This window comes from Sapajus apella, unplaced genomic scaffold (assembly GCF_009761245.1).
Source record: "Sapajus apella isolate SASKATOON/1434 unplaced genomic scaffold, GSC_monkey_1.0 scaffold89, whole genome shotgun sequence".
Lineage (NCBI taxonomy): Eukaryota > Metazoa > Chordata > Mammalia > Primates > Cebidae > Sapajus > Sapajus apella.
In genome coordinates this window covers 5,388,817-5,407,044 of record NW_022437029.1, presented here as the reverse complement: position 1 = coordinate 5,407,044, position 18,228 = coordinate 5,388,817, and the positions used below count along the sequence as shown (strand labels likewise).

The window sequence follows — 18,228 nt, the reverse complement described above, 5'->3', positions numbered from 1 at the left end:
TCACAGAGCCCTCCCTCATCATGTGCCATGTTGGGTTACAATACTGGTGAGATGGCCAGGAGCAGTGGTTCATGCCTATAGTCTTAGCACTCACTCTGGGAGACCGAGGTGGGAGGACTGCGTGAGCCCTTGAGCCCAGGAGTTTAAGACTAACCTGGGAACATAATGAGACCCTGTCTCTAAAAAAAATAAAAAAATAAAAAATTAGCTAGTTGTGGCACATGCCTGTAGCCCCAGCTACTTGGGAGGCTGCAGTGGGAGAATCGCTTGAGTCTAGGAGTTCAAGGCTGCAGTGAGCTGTGATCACACCACTGCACTCTAGCCTGGGTGACAAGAATGAGTGAGACCCTGTCTCAGAAAAAAAGAAGGGTAAATGAAAGACTAGAAAAAGGCTGCAGAGGCCGTGAGCCAACATTACTCCACACATGCCCAACCACACAGAATCACCAGGGCCGGCCAGGCCCAGGGAGATGTGCTGCTTTAATTGTAGCTCCAAATTTTAATCTCTTCTATCTCAACGGCCTTCTTCCTCCTTTCCCTTTTGAACAAAAACATCTGTACAGTCACTTTCCAAATAAACAGTTTTATTCTGCTTTCCAAACAACTTAAGGAGTAAAAAATAACCAGGTAGTCTTCTTCAGTTCTAGCTTCAGGGAAGAAAAATCCAGCATTTTCAGTAAGTGAACAAAAGTTAAGTTCACCGGGCACATTAAAAGTGAAACAGCTGAAATGAAGGCATTCACTCTTCCCTTGTATAAACACCTTCCCTCACTCATTCAAGAAAGAAAGATCCCCAAGGAGACTCCGGGGAAGATGACTCATCATCAGGAAATACCACCTAACTACAGATTCCCTCAACCTAGCAGGGAATTAGTTACTGCTGTTATTGTTGCTCTCCTAGGTATGACAAAATATCATATCAAATATCTTGTTTTTAAAACCTCCTTCTCATTAAAAACAAAAATGAGTAGAACCTAAGAGATTTCTTACTTCATTATCTGTTAAGAGACAAGATGCGGACAGGAGCAGGGTGTGGTGGGTAGGGTGGGGCAAGAATGCAAGCTTGCTTGGAATTTTATTTATTTGGCTGTATCTCCCCATCTTTATTCCATCCCAAACCTATGCCACCTTAAGGGAGCAGGGGGAGCACATGCTGCAAGTGCAGCAGGGTAGGCAGGAAAGCTAGACAGCCTCACCAACAGGGTGAGAAGGAAGCAGCAGTGAGACACAGGCCAAAAAAATCCCAAGGGGTGCTGCACAAATTCTTTGCAGAAGACCTATTAACAGGGGGAAACGCTCTATAAACCAGCCAACAAAGATAGCAGAGAATAAAGTTCTCAAGTCATCAAATGCTAGCAATATTATCTACTCTTTCTCAGGACTCTTGCAGTTAAGATAATACAATCAAGTCAGAAAAGAAGATATTTAACCATGCCCAAACTATGAGAAATAACAGAAGTGAATATTTTCCCTATAATCTGCACCTCAGCATCTCTTATCCATCACAGAATTTCCTAGAGTAGGTAAATTCCCTTCTATCTCTGCAGCGATTCAATTCAGCACCTACCATATAACCAGTATTATATCAACGCGAGGAATACATTCACTTGGAAGTTAGTGGGACACCAATACTAAAAGTCCCACAATACTAAAAGCGATGAGAATAAATGAGCTCTCCCTATACGCAGCCATATAGGTGGGCCTCACAAACATAATGCTAATGGAAATAAGCCAGACACAGAGTACCATATGATTCCATTTATATCAAGATCGGACACAGGCAAAAGTAATATATGGTGACAAATTCAGGACAGTGTCACCCCTGCACAGAACAGTTAGTGACTGAAAGGGGCACATGAGGGCACTCCTGGGGTATTGGCGAAGTTCTGTTTCTCGATCTAGGTGCTGGTCCACTGAAGGGTTATATATAGTTTTTGGAAATTTACTGAGTTTATGATTTGTGTACTTTTCTGTATGCATGGTACACTTCAATAAAAAAGTCAAAATATAATTTTTTTAAAAAAAATTCAGAATCTCAGCCCAGGGTGGAGGGCAACGGCGCGCGATCTCGGCTCACTGCAACCGCCACCTTCCAGGTTCAAGTGATTCTCCTGCCTCAGTCACTCAAATAGCTGGGATTACAGGCATGTGCCACCACACCTGGCTCATTTTCGTATCTCTGGTAGAGACGGGGTTTCACCACGTTGACCAGGCTGGTCTCCTGACTGCATGACTTGCCCGCCCCAGCCTCCCAAAGTGCTGGGATTATAGGCGTGAGCCACTGCACCCATCCCAAAATATACAAATTTAAGGGTTAACTGAGGGTTGTATATGTGAAGACACTTCTCCTGAACCCAGTGCTCATATAGACAAAGGCAAGTAAACACATCTACCCTCAGGAACTGGATTCCCAAGACCCGTCAGCCATGCTGCTACAGCACAGATACATTAAAGAGAGAGAAAAAGTGTCAGAATGTCTAAACATAAAAGAAATACGGGTAAAGAAAAACTGGAACAAGGTTCCTGTGCTCAGAGAAAAGCCCCCTGTACACATCGGGGACTTCAGAGCCCCGAGGACATCATGATAACCATCAGATAACTGACAGACAGTGGCAATCCCGCTTCCGAGGCAGGTTTCTATCTAGGCAGAATTTGCACTCAAGCTTGGAGACCAATCAGCACCTGAGAGTACTAGGGAGACAAGTCAGGAAATAAAATTCTTTCACCCCACCAGGAAATCATTTTCATAGTTCTAAATATCATCTAAAACCTCTAACACATACTAAACTACATATAATACCCAAGGTTCAACAGGACAATTGTTTTGCAATTAAAACAAATTTTTACATATAAAAAGAAGGAAGGGGAAACACTGTTTATTCAACAATAATTAAATGCCTACTATGTGCTAGGCACTGAATTTACACATGAGATGATACATCACTGAAAAAACCTGGCCAGGCACAGCAGCTCACACCTATAATCCCAGCACTTTGGGAGGCCGAGGTGAGCCAATCACCTGAGGTCAGGAGTTCGAGATCAGCCTGGCCAACTGGTAAAACGCTGTCTCTACTAAAAATAGAAAAATTAGCCAGGTGTAGTGGCAGACACCTGTAATCCTAGCTACTCAGGAAGCTGAGGCTGGAGAATCGCCTGAACCCACAGGGCAGAGGTTGTGGTGAGTTGAGATCACACCATTGCACGCCAGCCTGGGCGGGCATCAAGAGCAAAACTCCATCTCAATAAATAAATAAATAAATAAACAAACAAACAAACAGACAGACAGACAGACAGACAGCAGACAGACAAAGATCCCTGTCACTATGGAGCTTATATTCTAGGGGGATAGGCGGTTAGTGGCATGGTGGAGGCAGTGATATACATTAAGTAGAATAAATAAGCCAGTTATATATATGGTGATGTGGAAAAAGGAAACATATGACTGGGCAAGAGTTTTAGGAGTAGGAAAAGGCCATTCACTGTGTCAAGGCATGAAGAAGGTGCAGGAGTGAGCTGGACGGCCGTGAGGGAGTGGCATTCCAGGCACAGGGAACAAACAGCAAGCAATAGGTCTCTGGGTGGGATCGGGTTTGCAGGGTGGAGAAACAGTGAACGGGCCTGTGTGCTTCAAGTGACTGTGGGGAGAAGGAGAGGAGGGCTGAGAAGGAAAGGACTGGGAGGCCAATTAAGTAGGGCCCTGTTGTGTCAGCCACTTAAGAACATGGGCTTTTACTCTGAGCTAAGTAAGCAGCCTATAAAAAACTGTATTCTTTGTTTCCCAAGCTTCACTCAGCTGCTACAGTGAGTAGTGACTGGGGAGCAAGCGCGGAGGCAGGAGGCCCCTGACAGGGGCTACAGTAGAAATCTAAGCAACAACGGTGGCAGCAAAAACCAGAGGGGCAGGCAAGGGTGGCAGCACAGAGGTTGTGGTGAGAAGAGTCAGATTTGTGTGCATTCATTCTTACAGACTCTCACTGACTATGAGGAGACCATCAGACTCATTAGAACGCATTATGAATTTCAAAAATACTAACTTGTAGTCAATCTACCCACACCCACTATTTACCAAGATTATTCTGACACAAATGACATTGTTTGTAGGCAGAACCAATAGGATTTCGTGACAGATGAGCCCAGTGGTACAGGACAGAAAGCAAGCAGTCCACCCAGAATGCAAAGCCTTTTGGGGCCTGAGCAATGAGGTGGGTGGAGTTGCCACCAACTGAGAATAAAACAAGGCTCCAAGTAGAATAGGCTTACGGGGGAAGAACAGGAACCTACATGAGGCATGTTGAGTTTAGTCTATCAGCAACCAAGTAGAAATGCTGAAGAGGCAGGTGATATTATGAATGCAGCACTCAGGAGAGGTGTCTGTTTAATCCTGAGGCCTGAAACCATCCCTAAAAAGGCCAGCTTGCAAGGGTGGCCTTAGGCTGACATCTGGATTTTGATCTGGGTAGGGTTTCCACCACTCCCAGAACCAGTAAGAGTGGCTCACTGTACCTAGAACGTGGTTTACATCAAACACCTATTTTCCTTTTGGAAGTCTGAAACTTTGGGTACATGCTAGGCAGAGGCTGCTTATATTGTCACAAATAAAAAATTCAAAGTACTGAGTCTCTAGCAAGCTTCTGTGGTCGACAATATTTCACACATGCCATTACAGCTTTGCTGGAGGAATTAAGCAGGGCCTAAGTGACGGCACTGGGATAGGACTCTGAGAAGTCTGTGCCTGAATCCCTTCAGACTTCCTTCCACACGCCTGTTCTCCTGCTGATTTTGCTCTGGATCCTGTCACTGTGCTATAAATCACAGCTGCAAGTACACTTATGTGCAGGAATCGAAATTGAGGGTGGTCTTGGGGACCTCCAACATGACATTCTTTTCAACACATTTCGGGGAATGGAAGCAAAAATGGAAGTGTCAAGATAAAAGACAAAACTTTGCATGTATAGCCCAAAGCTGAAAGAAGAAGAGGAAGAAGAGGAAGAGGAAGAAGAGAAAGAAGAAGAGGAGGAAGAAAAGAGAAAGAGGAAGAGGAGGAGGAGGGGGGAGGAAGGAGAAGAGGAAGAAGAAGAGGAAGAAGAAAAGGAAGAAAAGAGAAAGAGGTGGAGAAGGAGGAGGAAGAGGAAGGGGGAAGGGAGGAGAAGAGGAGGAGGAGAAAGAGGAAGCAGCAGCAGCAGCAGCTGGGGAAAGGAGATGGGATGGTGAAAGGACAGTATCCATTTTTCAAAAAAACAACAATTTAGATTATACACAATTTGTTGGGTGATTTTTTTTTTATTCAACCATTTATTTTACATTGAAAAAATGCCTTTAGTTCATAAAACGATGAAATTAAGAAAACTGTGGATGTTTAATCTGCTTGAAGAATGCTTGTTAATAATTACAAAGACCATCCTTCCACAGCAAGTTTTAATTTACCAAGAGATCAAGAATAGTTACTCCTAAAGCATAATTAATCTTTCTATTCTGCCACAAAACTGAGAACAGTGTTTTTAAAACTAAGTGTTCAGTACTTGTTTAAATGAATGAATTAGTGCAACTCCATGAATAGCATTAAAAACAAAAAAAACTACAAACTTGCCATTTCCAGTCCCAGTGAACCAAAATTACATCTGAGCAAAGCAATTAGTACTTAGTCATATTTTCAATAAGAATGAATGATACTTCTCACCATTCCTTTTTAATATTTAAAACTAGCCTACAAATTAGTAAATGTATAATTATTAAAACAGCACATAAATATTAACATAAAGTCTGTCTCTCATCTTTTAAAAGGGACACTATATACATTTTTTGCTACTGCTCAAAACACTTTTGGAAATTCTCCTGTAAAACTGCCTTTGGGCCAGATGTGGTGCCTCATGCCTATAATCCCAGCACTCTGGGAGGCCAAGGCAGGAGGGCTCCTTGAACACAGGAGTTTGAGACCAGCCTGGGAAACACAGGGAGACCCCGTGTCTACAAAAAAATTTTAGTCTCAGCTAATCAAGAAGCTGAGGTGGGAAGATCTCTTGAGCCCATGAAGTTGGGCTCAATCATACCACTGCATTCCAGTCTGGGGGATGAAGCAAGATCCTTTCTCAAATAATAATAATAGTAAGGAGAAGAAAGAACAAAAGGGAGGGGAGGGGAGGGGAGGGGAGGACAACAACAACAGCCTTCTGTCTTGAGGCATTCTTCAGAAGAACAAATACAAGCTAAGCACCACCCATGTGAATGAAGGGTGCCATCATGAACCTAGAAGGGCTAAGAGAATCCTAAAAGAGAGTATGATCTAGAATAGAAAAACATACACATAAAATGAACAACATGTGGCCACTGTTCTCTAGTTTACAATTAAAATAGCAGAAGAATCAGCAGGGCTCGGTGGCTTACGTCAGCAGTCCTAGCACTTTGCCAAGGCAGGAAAACAGCCTTGTGCCTAGGAGTTTTAGACCAGCCTGGGCAACATAGTAAGACCTCATCTCCACAAAAAATTTTAAAAATTAGCTGGGCATGGTGTCACACATCTGTAGTCCCAGTTACTCAGGAGGCTGAAGTAGGAGGCTCACTTGAGCCCAGGAAGTCCAGGCTGCAGTGAACCCTGATGGTGCCACTGCCCTCCAGCCTGGGTAACAGAGTAAGGCCCATCTCAAAAACCAAAAGTCAAACACAAAACAAAAAATCCACACACACATACACAGGAGAAGAAGAGAGTTCACAAGGCAAAGGTAGTTGTCAAAGGACCCAACAGTGATGGTTGTAACCACAGTATGAAGGAGCCTACAAAGAAGAAAGACAAGGCAAAGAGGATCGCCACAGGTGAAGGGAGGCAGGTGGGGAATGGATTCTTTGCACAAGTCGCTGAGGAGGGTATTGGGGTTTATAAAAAGTCTTCAGCAAGAGTGATATTTTAATGTTTTTAATAAGGAGAAGGTAACAAGAAAACTCACATTTACCATGTAAAAACTAATAGACTAAATACTCTTAATTCTGACAAAAGCCTGTGAGGTAGGTATTATTATTCCATTTTACAGATGAGGAAACTGAGCTTTATCATGCTTAAAAATATGTATTGCTATCTTGGAGTAAAAGGCAGGATATGACTACTAAATAATGAAGTTGACTGTCTAGGAGGCTCATACACTATAAACTCACCTTGAAAATTATTTATGGGCCTCAAATTTATGTTCCTAGGAAAGATGAGAAAAAGGTACAATCATTTTTATTAGTTCAGTGACAATTCTAAAAACAAAACCCAGAAACATACTCACTCCTAACTCTCCTTCTAATAATTTTCTTTCCTAGAGGGATGAAATTTAAATGTAAAAGTAAGAGGTCTTGCTATTATTTATGATTAATATTAGCATCTAAAATGTAAATATTTGTGATTATAAAAAATGACAGGGAAATTACAAAAAAATGAGAATGACATTAAACAATGAAACCAATATTGTACATCTACTATGTTTTCTCCAAGTGCACAGAACTAATGCAATCACCAAAAATGGAACACCCTATTTAATTCCTCAAATATTTGAGTGTCTACTACTTAAATAGCATTGCTTCTTGTTAGGTACTACTACTTTAAAACCCAAATACAGAATACCACTGCTATACTCCTGTAGTGAACTGGGAGATGTGGTGTAATAAAAGCAAGTCCAGGACCCTATTGTGACTTTAGAGAGGTCAATCACCTCTCTGAATTCCAACTGTTGTCATCCATAAATTAAGTGAAGGCTTTTCAACACGAAAAACATAAAACATCAGAGGTATAAAACTAACCCAGTCTTAACCTTCCTCTACTTACTGACATTAAATGGGTTAAAATAGCAAGAGAGAATTTTCAAATTCCCAGTTTCAGAATGACATTAGAATGAATTAATTCAAAACAGAAACACATTCTAACCCAGCCAAAAACAAAAAAACCTAATCTTTCAAGTAATTTTACTATGACATCATCACCAGTATAGCTATTCATAAAAGACTTCAACAGCTTATTTCTTGACCAGTTCAACCTTAACCCTAAATTAACTATTTATTACTTTGGGGAAGAGAAGAATACAGGGATTCAGAAGAAGCACAAGCTGCACTATCAGAAAAACCTGGATTTCAGTCCCAGGATCTGTTCTTTCATCTAGAGAGAAGGGATGATAACATCCGTCTCAAACACTATTGTGTACCCTAAACTAAATGTGTGTACCATAACCTATCTCACGCAATGTATGGTGTCTAATGCAATGTATGATGCCTAAAGCATATCTTTACAAAAAAAAAAAAAAAATCATCCAATCTACACTTTCACAATCATCTCTATCCCTGAAGATTAATTCTAATATCTAGAGAATTTTTTTAAAAAAAGAAAACATTAGAAATAGTAAAAATATTATTCTGCCTCATTTATGAAACTTCGCTGTGTTTATATTACTCTATACCAAGTGTTCTCAATGGGGCTGATATTGTCCTTAAGAAGAAAATTTACTACTTTTAGGCATAAAGAAAATTTACTACTTTTAAGCATATACACAGTACATAAACATATATACAGTTATATACAGACATATAGTGTATCTGTACTATTGAAATTTCATAGGGAATAATTAGAAAAGGATGTCTTAGGGCAGGTTCTATGGCTCATACCTACAAATCCTAGCACTTAGGAAGGCCAAGACAGGAGGATTGCTTGAGCCCAGGAGTTTAAGACCAGCCTGTGCAATATAGTAAAACCCAGTCTCTCTCAAAAAAAAAAAAAAAATTATTATAGGTGGCACACTCCTGTAGTCCCAGGTACTTAGGAGGCTGAGGTGGGGGTATCACTTGAGTCTAAGAATTTGAGGTACTGTAAGCTAGACTTGTGCCACCGCACTCTAGCCTGGGTGACACAGTAACACCTTGTCTCAAAAAAATAAAAAAGTTTTAAAAAGCTTCATAGGGAGGAGACAGTGAAAAAAAAGGGAAGTTAAAAAACACTGTTGTAATATATGAGGATACAGTGGAAATATTAGTTCTCAAAATCACTATATTTGTTACTTCAAATAAATCAATAATTAAATAAAATGTAGTTGATTTTAACTGATTTTAAGAGCTTTTCTTCAAGGTCTTATCTTGTACCAATATTTTTAAAATAAATAAATAAATGTGTGGCCTTTATCTATACAAGACTGAGTGAGTAACGGAACCAACCCAAATTAGGAAGTTAAAATTTAAGATCAAAGATCATTCAAACCAGGTTAAAAGTTGTCTAAGAAAAGAAAATACCAGATGAGGAAATTTAGCATCCCACAAACATAGCACATCAATTTCTCTCTCAGTAGCTGAGGGAAAGAAGGAAGTTCCTTTTAAAAGCAGAAGATAAGGACGGAGGGGTGGTACAGGAGGGGGATACAGACTGTCAAAAACTGATGCGTTTCTGGCTCACCCTGACAACACTGAATGATCCTGTGGTGAGTCTGTCAGAGTCATGCAAAGCAAAGGGAGAAAGTGCCACCAGCTGCCTAACACAGAAGCCAGTACCAAGCTGTAAGGCTTGTAGCATTTAACTAGCATCTGACGAGTAACAGAATAGAACAATAGGTCCTACAGCCCACAGAGATCTCTCCCTCCCTTCCTTTTGTTCTTATTTTCAGTCTAGACAAAAACAACACATTCATCACATTGTGCTCCCCTCCAGATGAAAAAGGTAAAATTGTTCAGTGTTACATGGCCTTGTGCTATCACTGGAATACATTTGTTTTGCTCCCTCATGCCAGAGCATGAACTTCCTAAGAGCAAGCTGTCCTGTCCATGCATGGTCATAGCTCAGAAGGCATTCAAAAACCTGTCCACTGGAAGTGACATATATTGCTAAGCTTCTTATATGACTCTTGCCCTTCCACATATGATGACAGGCAGAGGTCAGGTTCTTACTTGGCTGCTCTAAGGAATTTCGGGGCTTTTACACAGCTTTTACTTCCACAGATCCATGGAATGTGGTTCTGGGAATAATAGAGGATGCTCGATCTGCCAACTGACCCCCAACAGATATCATGTCCAACATCTTCCTGTCCCCTAAGGAATATGACAGAATTGCCATTCACAAACACTGCAGTCTTAACACTAAAAGGAAGTCTGCTCTGACAAATCTGCAAAAACAAATTTTAGAAAGGAGAAATGTGGTCAAGATCCACCTATCCATTAAGGTTCAGACTAAATCAGCTCACTCAACAAGCTTGCTTAAAAATCGGGTGTTTGAAATGGTTATACTTTCACAAGTACAGTAAGTAGGGAATCAAAGATCGAGGTTCTAATTCCTGCAGTGTCTAATTAGCAATGTACTCCTGACCAAGAAATATCAGCGTCTCTGAGCTGGAGTTCTTTACCCACAGACGGGAGGGAGTGGGCTCTTTCTTTTCTAAGGTTCCATTAAAAAGCAGGGGGTTTCAAACTTGAAGGTGTATTAGAATGCTTTGGAGGGCTCCAGTCCAGGGTTTCTGATGTAGTAATCTAGGATGAAACCAGAGGCTGCATTTCTAACAAGTTTTCAAGTCCTTTCAGCAGCTGCTGGTCCAATAGCTACATTTTGAGAATCCCCTGCTTTAACACCATCCTATGGCAGAGTGGCTGAGAAAAAGGGCCCAATGTTGGGAAGACCACTGGACAGGCCAAAAACTAGACTGGATGCAGCTCTGCTACTCGGTGCTGCTGATATGCAGTCAAACATCATTCATTCCAAAGAACACTGTTTCATCCCCATCTGACACAAAACATCAAATTGTAAGTTTGCTTCTGTTCTCCGGGCATTAACCTAAGTAATGTTTGTCCCTGATGTGCGCAAAGCAAAAGGTCAAAAGAACTTCAGAAAAATCTTAAACTTCTCCCCTCCATGTCTATTTTAAGTAGTAATACTGTTATAATAATGAAATGATCGTATGTTCAATGAACATAAAAATGTGTTGTTTTATTAGGAACCAAGATTTTCAGTATAAAAAACAAAGAAATATGAGATATACAAGATAGAATTTAAAAAAAAAAAAAAAAAAAAACCCTGATTTTTGAAACAAAATGTATTTCTTAGCTCTGCCTACTGAAAGGGCCTAGAAGTAATAATACCTCAGTAGCAATGACCATACTTGGCATCCAGATATTGGTCTCTAAATACATTTCCCACTCAACAGAACTAAGGCTCCTCAGAGGAGAGGATTCCATGTCTTGGCAGGTAAGTTTCAAATATCTACTTGTCCCAGAAAACAAAGAAGTACTCAAAAACTAATAGGGATATGTCAAAAGGCTACAGACTCCACTGGGGACACACTGGGTCATGTCAAAGGCTCTCATGCCAAATATGGTACAACTTGATTATATAATAACAGCTGTAATTGATGGAAATACATTAAATGAAACCACCCATGTCCACAGCAATATCCAGATAAAGAGAGCCTCTTCTCTTTAGCTGGATAGGTAGGAGGAAACTCTTCTATTAGGCTGTTGTTGGCTAATAAATACAGAAGGAAGAACATAAAATTATCATTTTGCAGTAATAACTAACCTAAGCAAGAATCATTAAATGAATGCCAAAGCCATTAGTTCAAAGGCTGCTCATGAACAGAATATTCACACAGTGCTGAAGTATCACCCTGGAGACGGATTATTTAGGAAATGCAAAGCTAATAATGTACCCTTTTGGTAGAGAACGATAGCAGTTGCCTCTTTAATCAAGTGACCCAACTTGGCTTCACTAATAATGGGAAAGATATGAGTGAAGTGCGTTTCACCTAGAACTGATGTACCCCCTAATATGAGGCAACAAGAAGTACCTAATGCCACCACTGATGTGCTCTTGCCAAAAAAATATTTAATCTGCATTTAATCAAACCTCGCAACATAATTCCAGTTTATAGGAAATACAGGAGAGAAAGCAACAAGTTAAAGCATAACATGAGGAAACTATCAAATCCAGAATACAGGATATTTTACAAAACAATTTGGCTGAACTTTTACAAAAGTCGATTTTCTTTAAAAATAAAAATAAAAATTAAAATGGAGGCAGGAAGGTAAAGAAAAACTTACTAGCTTAAAAATAAGTTAAGCAATAAGATAATTAAATACAGTGCATAAACATGGATGGACTATGATTCAAAAAATGTTATAAAAACATTCTTGACACAATCAAAGATATATGAATGTAGACTGAACATTAGGTGAAACTTCATGACACGTAGAAGACTGTCTTTATTTGAAGACAAGCACAGGTATTTTCAGGTGAAGTGTCATGCTGATAGCTGTATTTATTTTCAACAACAATACACATACAACACACATGAACAAAATGCTAACAAATGTTGAATAAGTGAAAGGTTGACAGTGTTCACTCTTTCAACAGTTCTGGATGTATAAACTTTTTCATAATAAAAAGTTGGGGGAAACTATTAAAATGCAAAATAAAATTCTGTTCTCAGAGACAAACCTCACTCAAAGAGTTTATGAACTCCAAGTTGAGAAACACTGGTAAAAATCATTTGCCTTGCTTTGTTTTGTGCATGTACTTAAGTTGTAATATTGTACTATTGTTATGCAAGATTTTATCATTGGGGAAAATCGAAGGGTACATGAGATCTCCCTATGCATTTTTCTGCAAATCCTCTGAATCCACCATAATTTTTAAACACACACACACACACACACACACACATACACACACTATAAATCTGCTGTCCTAGTGTCATCCACTTTGAGTATATTCTTAATCTGTTCCTTAAGCCTTCCCAAAACCAATCAGATAAAAGACATGCTTTCCTTAAAAAGAGCCTTTCAAAATCCTAAGGACAGTTGATTCTTAATACAACTAAAGTAATCACACATCAAATTTGAAGAGACCTTTACATCTCTTGCAAATAAATGCCTCCCCACTTCCTAGACCCTCTGGTTTCCTCCATAGTCCCTTGTCACCTCACCCCAGGATGAAATCTGAATTCTCAGCTGGTTTTGTTTTCGAGATTCACATAATCAAGCAAAGCAAGCGAAGTGGGCCCACATCTTTGCATTGTCTGCAGCCAGCTCCAGAGCTAGACTCCTTCGGCTTGCCAATAGCTGACAGCTCAGGAGAAGAGCAGCCACACCATTCAACTTCCCACACCTGCTGCTCTTCTTGTTTTCTGGGCCTGAGGAATAACCAGTAGCCTGGTAACTGCCTCTGACTTTCACCTGAAGAGTCAGAACAAGTCTGTGATTTTTTTCCCAAAACAAGTATTTGCATCTTTTTGCTTCTGAGATGAAACTAAGTGGAGGTTAAAAAAAAAAAAAAAAAAAGAACACCATACAGAATCCTGTTCTCATCAAGAGAACCCTCTCCAACAGCCCCTCCTGCTGGAGTTGGAACCAGAAGCACATGCTGCAAAACCTCTCAGCCTGCTCCCACTTGCTCCCCAAGTCCCAGCCAGGCCAATGCCTACAAGTGCAGAAGAGGAGCTCAAAGGAGCTTTGACATGCAGGCTCGGCAAGGGCATATTTTCCAGACTGCCTGCTGCACATGGCCCTCTATCCATAAACAAGGGCACTAACATGCCCCATGCTATAGCAGAGGTCACTGTATGAAAACAGCACAAAAGAAACGTTCCTGAGTGGCCAATATGGTAAATGGTTGATTGGATTTGCGTATTTGTTTGAGGACTCACCATCTGATTTTCATTTTACCTGAATACACGGGTTTTGCAATAATTACTTTTAAAGAAGCCCCCAAAATACTTATATCATGCATATATCCAACATTGCCTGATTTTTCAGGCAAGAAAATACCTTTTGTACACAACTCAACAAAAGTAGGATACAAAAGCATCCATTACACATAGCGGTATATATTTTATAGCTATGTTCACAGAACACCAATGCATTAACAATAGCTATTATAAGGTAGCAGAAGGCCAGGCGTGGCAGCTTATCACACCTGTAATCCCAGCACTTTGGGAAGCCAAGGCAGGTGGACTGCTTGAGGTCAGGAGTTCAAAACGAGCCTAGCCAACATGGTGAAACCCCGTCTCTACTAAAATACAAAAATTAGCTGGGCGTGGTGGTGCACACCTGTAATCCCAGCTACTCAGGAGGCTGAGGCAGGAGAATTGCTTGAACCCAGGAGGTGGAGGTTGTAGTGAGCTGAGATTCCACCACTGCACTCCAACCTGGGCGACGGAGTGAGACTCTGTCTCAAAAACATAAAAATAAAAATAAGGTGGCAGAAGTATATGTATTTAACTTTTTCTTTATATTTTCCCATAATTTACACTTCTTTTTTTACAGTGATCATGCATTGCACACTTATAATCAGAGCCAGACTTAGGTGAAGAAGACCTTTACAGAGAAGGTAAACCCCATTTAGATTCCATTAAAGATGTGAAAGAGGACATATCCTGATCGGTCACAATAGCTATGTCAGGGGAAACAGCACAGGTTGAATGACACTGCAAGGGTGAACACTCAGTTCATAAATTCCAAAAGATTACATTTAAAATGGTACCTACAAGTCTGCCAGTAAACAAGTCAAAAAGTGATAATAAAAGTGCAAAGACCGTATTTTCCAACAACACCATTCCCAACACAGCACCGGCAGATAAACAGCATTCTGAACGGCGACTTTGGTAGGAAGATGTTATTGATCATTCTATTCACAGAGAGAGCACTTCATAAATAGCTGAACTATTGTATTTAAATTACAATAACCAAGAAGTTACTGTTTTTTCACCATTCTTTAAAATCATCTTAAATAATATTTAACTGGAAGGCATCCAATTTCCCACTGAGCAGTACACCAAGATAGAATCACTACAATACAACAGAATAGCCTACATCCGAGTATGTTAAGGAGAATCTTTTGGCCATTCAAGTACGCCATGGTACATACTCATTTTAAAGTATCCATTAATCTGTTTTAACAGAGAAAAGAAGATGGTCACCTCATAAAATGTCACATCTTCAAATATTTATGAAAGGCTCTATCAGCTGTCCCATGGTCCACACACAAGAGTGTTTTCTAATTCTTACTGACACATACTCATGCTGAAGATGACCATGCTGTCAGAGACTAAGGAGAGAGCAAGGCAAAGAGGGAGATTTTGCTCTCTGCATAGACACCGGAGATCAGGCTAGCCATTATCTCCCTTCACAGACCCGAGACTTGGAGAAATTATAGCTGGATTTAAAGTTATCCCAAGTCTCCAATGCTGCTGGTTCACTCTTTCTAGAATCTGTGAAATATGATGTTGAATCCTACTCATAATTAGGAAGTTAGAGGCAAACATAAGCATAAAGTAAAATTTCTGATAAAAATAATTTAAAATGAAATTGATTTAGTTCATTATAATCTATGAATATTTTTAAAGAACTTAAATATGGGCTCGTGCATATATTACATGCACACACACAGGCACACATACACTTACTTTTTGTCTCGGTCAAGTTCTCATCTTTATCATCTAAAGCTGCACGGTAAATGCTCATGCGGCCATTTCAAGAACTATTTTTTGCTACTAAATTTTGCCAACAATCTGCTCAGCATTCTAGCAGATGTTTCTGTTTTCCAACCTCTGGGAACTTGGCTGGGTCTGTTTTCTTCTCCCATGTTAAAAATAAAAGAAATGGCACAAATGTAGCTTAATACCCTAGAGAGGCTTTTCTCCACTGGAAACCCTCAATCTCCCTATTCATGTGACCTCCATGATCCCTTTTCAAATTTTTTCTTTTCCATTAGAGAAGATGTTTCCAATTACGGCCCATTATGTTGCCAAGGATGACATCACTCAGATGTGGGTGTGCACTGAATGTGTTTTGAGATAATGCTACTGGCGTTTTGTTACATGGAGACTGTATACAACAATTTAGGCTAACTAGTCCACTGGACCTATGAACCTACAATGTCACAGAAGGGCAATGTGTTCAGGCGATCAGATTTTCCAAACAGAATAATACTCTATGTTGTTGGAAGAATTCTTATCTTCCATCTAACAATTTATTTAAAAACGTGTGTGACTTAATCTTACCTCAGTGACATCCATAACTTTGATGGCCGCCAACTGACCCGTTTTAACATGTCGACCCTGAAAAACAGAAAAAAAATCAATTCGCATCAATGTTTATGCACAATCATTAGAACAAATTGTTCGAATTTCCAACAAATCATATCTCATCTACTTATCTCTTACTCATCAAGAGTGATAATGAAATAGTCCTGTGCTCTCCAATATAACAATATGGTTTATAATGAACCACACTTAATAAGCAAGACAATTTTTAGTGAGTTTTTGATAAAGCATCAATTGCTTCCTTCCTTCATAGGTTTAATTTACATAACATTATCTCCAAGAAAGTGTTTTTTCTATACATTATGTTGGCCAACCTTTCCTTTTTAACTTGCTACAGGAAAAAAAAAAATGACCCCCAAAAAACCCTCTAAACATTTTATTGTCAAAATGGATAACTATAATTTTTCCCTTTGTATTCCCAATACCCATTACTTGATTTCACAAGAATCATATTAAAAGTCCTCTTTGAAGCTTTCCTGCAGTCCCAATGTAGGGACTGCAAGAAAGAAACAAGCTAAAGCATAACATGAGCAAACAATCAATCAAATTCATTTTTTAAAATTATTTCCTCCTACCCCCAATTTCTTTATACACTTCTTTAAAATTCTGGGTTTTTTTAAAGTATATCAAGAACTGGGGGGGAGGAGGGACATGGGCTTCTTACATGTGATTATAATGCCTCACCCAGAATCTAAAATTCTGTAACCCATTCATATCACTAGATATCAGACATCAATCTCCTTTCACCCAGATGAGAAGTACTGGGTTTAATTACTGCCAGTCTTGTTCCTCTCTACCCAATCTTTGCAATGCCCTGCTGGTCATTTATCAGGCCAGTAGCAAAAAGCACCCAGGTACGCTGAGCATGATCTGCTTAAGGACTTTTGCGAGAAATGGTCCTTCTGCAACAGATGTAAAACAGAAAGAACATCCCCATATTTTCCAACAGCCTGTCTCTCTTGTGGTCTCATGATTTAAAGAGTTGTGAACTTTAAAACTTCAAATCTGAGGAGGAGAGTCTGTGCAGCAACTCAAGTTACAACATGGACAAAGCAATTCTATGAAAATGACACTATATTACAACTATGACACTAAGTAACTGTACCTGGGCAAGACACCGCTTGGTGTGCCTCAGGCAACTGTCTGTATAAGTGAGATCACAGTCGTGCCCACTTCATAGGACTGCTGTGTACAATTGTGTGGCACACGGTCAATGGTCAAGCACAACGCTGGAACCTTGTTTCCCTAAATTAATGAGAGCTCCTATCGTTGGAGCTAACAACTAATCAATTATATTGTGATGAGGCCAGACCATGTGACAGCATAAGTCTTCATTATCACATACTACGTCTCCAAATTAGGTCCATTTTAAATTTAAATTTAAATCAGAAAATCACTTAAGAATTCTGCCTCCCTCTTTTCAAACAAGACACTGTATCGGGGAAAATGAATCTGGGACCCATGTAGCCTTCAGCTCTCATTCCTTGTCCATCACCCCATCACTCTATTTTCTCAGGAAAGTTGCTTAACTTCTAGGAGTTTCCTAAGATCACTGGATGACCTCCTGTGTTCAGGTACCTTGCCCCTGTTCTAGTCAGGCAGTTGGCAGATAAAGTGCAGAGAATCAGTAAAGCCCTAGCCCTGGCCCACAGAGGGCTCTCAGCAGGGCTTCATCACTCCACTCCAACAAAGGCCCAAGCCAATTCCCTGCTCCTTTTTCCTTGCAGACTGCAACTGTCTCAAATGTAGTCAATGTAGACCCATTTCTAATTTTTTTTTTTTTTTTTTTGAGGCGGAGTTTTGCTCGTTACCCAGGCTGGAGTACAATGGCGCGATCTAGGCTCACCGCAACCTCCGCCTCCTGGATTCAGGCGATTCTCCTGCCTCAGCCTCCTGAGTAGCTGGGACTACAGGCACGCGCCACCATGCCCAGCTAATTTTTTGTAGTTTTAGTAGAGACGGGGTTTCACCATGTTGACCAGGATGGTCTCGATCTCTTGACCTCGTGATCCACCCGCCTCAGCCTCCCAAAGTGCTGGGATTACAGGCGTAAGCCACCGCGCCCGGCCGGCATTTCTAATTTTTGAAAGGAATGGCCAATATAAGGGGAGGGAATGGGGTCCTAAAATAATGTAGGTAGGTAGGTAGGTGGAAGGAAGGAAGGAAGGAAGGAAGGAAGGAAGGAAGGAAGGAAGGA

At 40.3% G+C, this 18,228-nt stretch overlaps 1 protein-coding gene across 38 annotated transcripts in view; it reads right to left on the bottom strand.

The window, feature by feature from the left end:
• MAP4K4 (mitogen-activated protein kinase kinase kinase kinase 4) overlaps window positions 1–18,228 on the bottom strand; it is a 188,192-nt gene that overhangs the window by 81,061 nt on the left and 88,903 nt on the right. For 37 of the 38 annotated variants that reach the window (XM_032255491.1, XM_032255496.1, XM_032255501.1 and 34 more), the window contains exon 3: window positions 15,990–16,046. In XM_032255491.1, the coding sequence (XP_032111382.1) occupies window positions 15,990–16,046 (57 nt within the window). Of the gene's footprint in view, window positions 1–7,143; window positions 7,179–15,989; window positions 16,047–18,228 lie in introns of all 38 variants that reach the window. The other variant, XM_032255503.1, reaches the window with a different exon arrangement.